Source organism: Haliotis rubra, unplaced genomic scaffold (genome assembly GCF_003918875.1).
Source record: "Haliotis rubra isolate DU_JTF1 unplaced genomic scaffold, ASM391887v1 Scf752, whole genome shotgun sequence".
NCBI lineage: Eukaryota > Metazoa > Mollusca > Gastropoda > Lepetellida > Haliotidae > Haliotis > Haliotis rubra.
Window position 1 is genome coordinate 136,597 of NW_025767471.1, and position 7,354 is coordinate 143,950.

The 7,354-nt window shown below is 42.8% G+C and overlaps 3 protein-coding genes across 3 annotated transcripts; 1 reads left to right on the top strand and 2 right to left on the bottom strand.

Annotated features, from left to right (window-relative positions):
- Positions 1-871: 871 nt before the first annotated feature.
- On the top strand, positions 872-2,557 carry LOC124260168 (putative nuclease HARBI1). Its single transcript, XM_046694426.1, has 2 exons — positions 872-1,055; positions 1,511-2,557. The coding sequence occupies exon 2, from the start codon at positions 1,637-1,639 to the stop codon at positions 2,396-2,398; it is 762 nt and encodes a 253-aa protein (XP_046550382.1). The 5' UTR covers positions 872-1,055; positions 1,511-1,636; the 3' UTR covers positions 2,399-2,557.
- Positions 2,558-2,568: 11 nt separating this feature from the next.
- LOC124260171 lies at positions 2,569-5,012 on the bottom strand. Its single transcript, XM_046694428.1, has 5 exons — positions 4,828-5,012; positions 4,222-4,248; positions 3,901-3,942; positions 3,366-3,549; positions 2,569-2,935 (listed from the first exon to the last, which is right to left on the bottom strand). Exons 1-5 carry the CDS (start codon positions 5,006-5,008, stop codon positions 2,569-2,571), a joined length of 801 nt encoding a protein of 266 aa, XP_046550384.1. The 5' UTR covers positions 5,009-5,012.
- Positions 5,013-5,041: 29 nt separating this feature from the next.
- LOC124260166 lies at positions 5,042-6,476 on the bottom strand. Its single transcript, XM_046694425.1, has 3 exons — positions 6,244-6,476; positions 5,575-5,646; positions 5,042-5,409 (listed from the first exon to the last, which is right to left on the bottom strand). The coding sequence occupies exons 1-3, from the start codon at positions 6,350-6,352 to the stop codon at positions 5,132-5,134; spliced, it is 459 nt and encodes a 152-aa protein (XP_046550381.1). The 5' UTR covers positions 6,353-6,476; the 3' UTR covers positions 5,042-5,131.
- Positions 6,477-7,354: the final 878 nt, after the last annotated feature.

Consider the following 7,354-nt stretch of genomic DNA (forward strand, 5'->3'; position numbering starts at 1 on the left):
CCGCGCGATTGCCTCCCGCGAACGCTCGCATAGGCCCTGAACGGACACGAGCGCTCGGTGACAACAAACAAAATGGCGGCGCAACTGGAAGAAGAGTGTGTGTTGGAAGTAGCGATAAGAGAACTATCTGAACCGATATAATAATAATAATAAATGTGAACTTATAATGCGCCTTTTCCATGCACAAGGCCCATGCTCAAAGCGCTAACAAAGTGAGTGGATAATAATACATATATACAATAAGGGACTAGTTGCTAGTCATAATGCAGTGAAAACAGGTGAGTCTTGAGAAGTCGTTTGAAGGAATAAAAGTCAACTGCTGATTTAATGGTGATAGGGGAGAGAGTTCCAGAGTAGAGGGGGCAGAGCAGACAAAGGATTTCCTTCCAAAAGTTTGCAGTTTGAACCGAGGCACAGAGAGTAGGTTCAGATTCTGAGAACGGAGCTGTCTTTCTGGAGTGTACGGGGTAAGGAGTTCCTTCAGGTATTCTGGGCCTATGCCATTGAGGCATTTGTAGACAAAACACAATATTTTAAAGTCAATTCTTGATTTAACAGGCAGCCAGTGGAGGTTTTTCATGACAGGTGTTATGTGTGAGCGCTTTGAAGTTCTGCTTATGATTCGGGAGGCTGTATTTTGGACATTTTGCAATTTTGATAGCAGCTTCTGAGAAATACCAAAAAGGAGGCTATTGCAGTAATCAATTCTTGATATAACAAGTCCCTGGACCAGACCGTGTGCTGCATCACGACTGATGAGATGGCGTATTCTGCCAATGGCTCGTAGATGAAAGAAGCATATTCTGCAGAGTTGATTTACATGAGTGTCCATCGCCAGGTGTACATGAGTACATGAATGTCCATAACCGATGGATACATCATATTGTGATAATGCTGTGTCTGCTGCATTAACCATTTGGGAACACAACGCTGTGATGAGACATGAGAAGCTCCTTGGAACCAACCGTATTGAAAATTACGTAGAAGAAACGCTGCCCCGCTACAGCGATCCTCTGTTTCGAGCCCACTTCAGGATGACGAGAGCATCCTTTCAGGTAAATAAGTTACTGACTGAATACATGCATGCCTGTGAGCTCCAGTGTGTCCCTGATAACAAATCGATCTGAATGGGCTGCTGTGTGTGAGGGCCGCAAATCATAATACGAAATCATGTTTTTTGTTTTGTTTGCGGAAACTGTTGCCACGATTGACAAAATGTATTCATGTGAGGAAATGTCTGTTCATTGCATGATACAAACTTATATCGATATGTTTGAGGTCAATGTTCATGTCGACATTGATGAAATATGTACGATAATGATACACAATATGAACCATTTGAGCCAAGTACCGATAATCCACATCCCTGCATGTGTGTCATTGCTTGCAAAGAAATTTGAACAAACACATGCTGTCTGTGACAGTGTTCGAAAGCATGATACATAAATTTAATTATGCGCTTCATGTAAAACAACATGTTGTTACTATGAAATAATTTTTCTGTGCTCAGGACTTGCTGGAACTCATTGGACCGCACACTGAAGTCAAAACCATCAGTCTGTAGAGGAGAACGCTGGCTTGCCTCTGGTATGTCAGCAATCAAGAGACCTTCCGAAGTGTCGTGGATCGTTTTGGCATGAGCAAGGGTTCTTTACGGTACTACCTGATGAACTTCTGTAGGACAATGACCAGTGAAGATATTCTACCCAGGCAAATTACATGGCCTCGGAAAGAGGAATATAGAGCCATTGCTGAACAGAATGCTGCAAAATATGGATTTCCTGGAGCCATTGGTTGTCTTGATGGAACATACATTCCCATTCCAGGACCTCGTCATTTCAGAGACTCCTACATATGCAGAAAAGGATTTCCCGCATCTCATTTACAGGGGGTGTGTGACAACAAACTCAAATTTTTGGATGTATTTGCTGCATATCCTGGATCTGTACACGACTCTCGTGTATTTAAAAACTCTCCAATAGCAAATTTATTGGCGACTGAACCATTACCCGAGGAGTATCACCTTCTTGGTGATTCTGCATATGCCTTGTCAACTTATTTGCTTGTGCCGTATAGGGACAACGGCCACCTGACTGCCGACGAGAAGAGGTACAATTCAGTTCACAGCTCAACAAGAGTTGATATCGAACGGTGTTTCGGACTACTGAAGGGCAGATTTCGCAAACTGAAATATTTGGACATGAGGAACGTCCGAGAAATCCCATTAGTCATTGTGACATGCTGTGTCCTGCATAACTTTGTAATCAACAGGGAGTCATTTGTGGATGAGGACATTGATGTGGATGGGACGGACACTGATGGCACAACAGGAACTTCACCCAGTGAGCACCAGTCGGGTGTGAACAAAAGACAACAGATAACACAACTGCTGTCATAGACTGATAATGTCCACAGCAGATGGAAAAGACACATGTACATTTAGAAGTTTTTGTGTGAAATACATAACGATGGCCACTGAATGTCCATGCATGACCAGTACTGATTTCTTGAAATGTCAAAATGAATAAAAGAATGACTGAACAAGGTACATGTGCAATGATGATGACTTTATTTTGGTTTTTCTTTCAAGAATTGCGCAATACTCTCCTCGGCCACCACCCTCCTAGTCCCTAGCTCCATCCTCTCCTGATGCATGGTGAGGAGGTCTCTCCTCAGAGCAGTGATTGCTGACTCCATCCTGTCACCAGATGAGGATCTCCTCCGTCTAAGAGCTGCAGTAGCTGGGGGTTCTTCTGCCACTGTTTCCCCATCCACACTACTCCTCTCCTGTGTATGTGTGGTGGGCAAGCTACCAACAGGAGCAAGTGGCTCCACTGCAGGGTCGCCCTGTGTGAGATGTTCCATTAGGGAGAAATAGCGCCATGTTGATCGGCCACTCCCAGTTGTCTTATTGCACCCCACAATGGTCCGGTGTCTGGACATTAAAATTATGTCATTAATGTGAGAGGAATATCAAAATGAATGGCACATGCAAGCTCATAATTAGTCCAGTTCCGTTATATTGTGTCAATCTCTGATAAGTCAATATTCTTGATGGTGATAGAAATCAACCAACAATGAGAAAGGTGCATTTGGATGAGTCGTAGTCAGTATACGCTTCCAATTGTATGTAAGTGAAGCATGTAGTGTGCTAACAGCATGGCATTGAACAGATGAAAGCATCATCCCGTTCTGTTCTGTTGTTACTGTATTTTCATAGATCCATCATGTCGGATGTCTCAATATGTGGATAAGAATAGATTTGTTGTGTTCCCAACATTAACAAGTGTATGCCTATTCAGTGAGCATATATTGACATTGAAAATTCAGCTCTAATGCTGCAACTAGTGCATGATTTAAAATACCTTGACTTCATGCTGCGGAATTTCCTGTCACATTCAGGTCCTGTGAAGTGAAAGCCCTTTTCACTCATCCGATCTGCAACAGATTTCCATGCCTGCTTCATGGACACTGTAGTGCTGCTGAAGAGGTGTTGCAGTCTCTGTCTCAGATCTATGAGGAGCAGAACTGCTGCATGGCTCCAGTATACTGGAAATGCAGAACCCATTCACCATCATAACATTGCAAAAGCTGTCAAACATACATTTCTGCATACAAAGGAAACCTATTGCCAGAAGCAATTAATGTGTTCTGTGGGAGAAATAAGAGTCATTGAGAGACAGTAGGATTTGTGGAGATGTACATCTCCTGTTAGAGTCATGAGTTACTAACATAACAATAATATGCACTCGACATATTCTTTAAACATTTTATTTCATCTACATATGCCACAGAGGAGCCCAGATGACAAGGAACTGTTGCATATACACACGACTGGATAATCATGTTCGTACAATTCCGTGGTAATGATGGTGGTAATGTACAACACAATCCTCTTACGTTTTTGTTCAGTCTCTGTCCCAGCCTGTGACTGCAGATCATCTGTAATGGTTAAAGATTAGTCACAAATTACTCAAGTCATCAACAAATATACATTCCAAGTACAGGAAGGATCAATGAAAGGATGCCAAATCACTCATATGTTGTTATTGTTTTATTGAATTCTTCAATACAGACTCACACTGACCGCATGTGACTTGGTACTAAAGCAGACAAAAGACTATCATATCAATCGGCTTATGGAATGCAACTCAAACGTGTATGAACTGAATACACATGTTCTGCATTGCATATAACTGCCCTTTGATTCAATTAACATACCTTCATCCCCTTCCTCTCTTGCATGGTCTGTAATGAAGCAGTGAGGTTTAAAAAAGAGGTGTAATCATTTTCAATTCAAAAGCTAAATGAAAATATGAGAATGATGTTATGTTTGAAAACGTCATCAACACGTAGACAAAGTCATCAATATCCCCCGCACCAGTGGCAACTGTGACATGACAACACAATATTTCTCCTCAACAAAAAAACATTCCCCGCTCCTTCGTTGTTAATACAAGATTGACACAAGTGTTACATATTGTGCATACATAGGTGTCAATGTTGCAGTGGCGAGATACACAGACATGTGTTGATAAACGTGTTGTATCACATTGGGTAAATGGCTTCACTCACCATATGCCTCTGTTCACAGAGCAGTGAATGGGTACCCAAGAGGCAGAGTGGGCGATGTAATGATGATCATATTCATTCACATCATTACGGGGCATGCTCAAAGTGCATTCCACAACCTCACTTCCCCAGTGACTTCAACTATTGGTATTACAAATGTTATATGGTAGTAGTAGCTGTACTACTTGTATTCAAACTTGTTTTTTAAAATACTATACCCATTGCATAAAGGCTATTCTATAGGAAAAACCAAACCTTCAGCTGAAATGGTGGTCCTGTGTGCCGGAGGAGTTGAGGAGGCCCTGGGTGTTGGTGCAGAGGAGGTGCTGTGTGCCGGAGGAGTTGAGGAGGCCCTTGGTGGTGGTGCAGAGGAGGTGCTGGGTGCTTCGGTGTTGCAACATCTGGATGTCCTCAGTTTTTTGATGATTGGTAGCATCTCTGGTTCCAGCGTTGGTGTCCCTACAAGGACATAGCAGTATTCACCGATGGAACCATTCAGAAATGATTTACGTTTCCGCTTGCCTTTTCTCTATAACACTCCTAAGATCATTCACTAGTGTTACTTAAGTGGATATCGCAATACAACTAACTCACCCTTGGGAAGTGCAGCCACACCAATCTCCATGAATCTGACTTTCTCCTGCGCAGTTAGGTGATTGGGCGCAACTGCACCCAGTGTACCGAGAACATCGTCATCAACATCTCGGCTATAGGCAGCCTGAGACAGTTGATCAAAGGTGGCATGTTTGCCTAAGGCAACTCCACTGCCCTTGGCCATGGCTGACCATGTCTGTAGCAGCCCGAGGTCTGCTAAGACTTGCAGTGACTGCGTCAGTACTGCAACAAATACATATATATATGTAAATCAATACTTTTGAATTGTGGGATCAGACAGTAGACAATGTAGCACCCTTGTATGCATTTCTGACAGTTGACATTATGTACACAGTTATCACACATCACATTTCAATACGCACAGATGTCAAATCATTATTTACTCACACAATTTTTTGCATCCTGTCTCATCCACTGGATAGATTCTCTGGAGGTAATTGTAGATGGCAGCTGAAGTGCCTGGACGTAGTGAAAACCATACCAATGTCTTAGCAATTACCAATTATTGGACATTGTTATGGACCACAGAATTCTCTGTAAATTCATTATTCACAATTTCACATCTTTTCATCACAGATATGAAGAGAACGGTTCCTTTACTTCCCCCAACCCTACACCTGCCTCTCAACTTAACGTTAAACCTAACCCTCAACTTCAACCTTACCCTAACTTCAATATTGGACTTTTATTCATTTTGTGAGTTCTCTAGTAATTGTTGTGTTCAGTTTTGTTCATAATTTTAGTATATTTATAAATATTATTTGGGATGGGGGAACGGGAGGGACTCTTACCAATGTGTACATTCATAATGTTTTCTTCATAGCCTGTACATGTGACATGGACATTTTAAACCCTTAATGCACAATCATAATTGTAGCTGTCAACGAGCTGCAACATTAAACATTGAAGATGCTGTATTAATGCAGTGTCCTTCACTTGTGACAGTGGGAGGCAATGACCACGCGTGTGAAGCGACGCGTTTGCTCAGGATTCCATCATAGCACAGCCTCATAACATCCACTGCGTGACTGTTTCACGGTTGAACAGTTCGCTTACCAGTGTCGGTATAGATCCTCAGTGACGTGGGAACGAACAGAGTGTAACGTTTTGTGCCTGCGGGGTTTTGCAGCACCACCTCTTCTACCGTCTCCGTGTTGGTCGCCATCTTGGTTCGCTTGGCGAGGAAGCTGTGGGGATGGCTCGCGTGCGCGCGCGGGCGCTCGCACGGTCACAGGCGTTCAGGAACGAGCGCTCGCGAGCGATCGCGGGCGCTCGCGGTTCTTAACACGCCTCGGGTCTCCACATCCACAGTCGGTCCCGATGTGCGTTCTGTCACGTGATTTCCATCCTTTGTACCATTTCGACCATTATTATCCAACCATAATAAACATGGCTGCTGCTGTCTTCAACTATACTGCTGACTTTTGTCTTCCGCCTCTTGATCTACCATCCGAGAGTACTACAACGAACGCTCTTGGACAATACCAACACTTACCTCTTCATGTTTGCACCATCGAAAATCCCTTCATCAATCAAAGCTGGGTATTTCAACATCGGAGTTGATGTATATATACCAAATCCTCTCCGGTGTTTCAGATGTCAACAGTTTGGACATGGTGCAAAATCTTGCCGTAACTCCCAATTGTGCTCCCGCTCCAGTAAACTACATGACAGTACCGACTGCACAGACATGATCAAGTGTGCAAACTGCAGTGGCGACCACATGTCCTCAAAATCATGTCCTTGCTATGTGCAACAAAATAAAATTCTCACAATCAAATATTCTAAAGATATTTCTTTTACTGAGGCAGAGAAGTTGAAAAGGAGACTTTCTCGCTCACTTCTACAGTGTCTTACTCTGCTGCAGTTTCCTCCTCAATTCCAAAGGTTGATCAAGGATGTCAAATGTACAGACCGTTCTTTATGAAGTCATGCCTTCCAAATCTACATCAGCTTCACAAACCACCGTGTCTGCTAAAACAATAGCAGAATCAACAACTGTACCTGAAACAGAAAGTCAGTCTCAACCTGTTATTGAGATAAAACGAAACGCTTCGCTTACAAAGAAGGAAAAACAAAAACTAAAGGGAAATGATTCAAAGGGCCTCAAACATATTCAGGTACCTTTACCCTTGACTGTTCCTCTGGAGGTTCATAATATCTTTGA

Bases quoted from the DNA above. Each gene is read 5' to 3' on its own strand.
- LOC124260168 (XM_046694426.1), top strand. From the start codon at position 1,637: ATGAGCAAGGGTTCTTTACGGTACTACCTGATGAACTTCTGTAGGACA.
- LOC124260171 (XM_046694428.1), bottom strand. From the start codon at position 5,008: ATGCTACCAATCATCAAAAAACTGAGGACATCCAGATGTTGCAACACC. The intron at 4,249-4,827 runs GTTTGGTTTTTC...GCTTCATTACAG, and splicing joins GACCACCATTTCAGCTGAAG to ACCATGCAAGAGAGGAAGGG. The intron at 3,943-4,221 runs GTATGTTAATTG...TAACCATTACAG, and splicing joins AAGAGAGGAAGGGGATGAAG to ATGATCTGCAGTCACAGGCT.
- LOC124260166 (XM_046694425.1), bottom strand. From the start codon at position 6,352: ATGGCGACCAACACGGAGACGGTAGAAGAGGTGGTGCTGCAAAACCCC. The intron at 5,647-6,243 runs GTAAGCGAACTG...CACTACGTCCAG, and splicing joins GAGGATCTATACCGACACTG to GCACTTCAGCTGCCATCTAC. The intron at 5,410-5,574 runs GTGAGTAAATAA...TATTTGTTGCAG, and splicing joins GACAGGATGCAAAAAATTGT to TACTGACGCAGTCACTGCAA.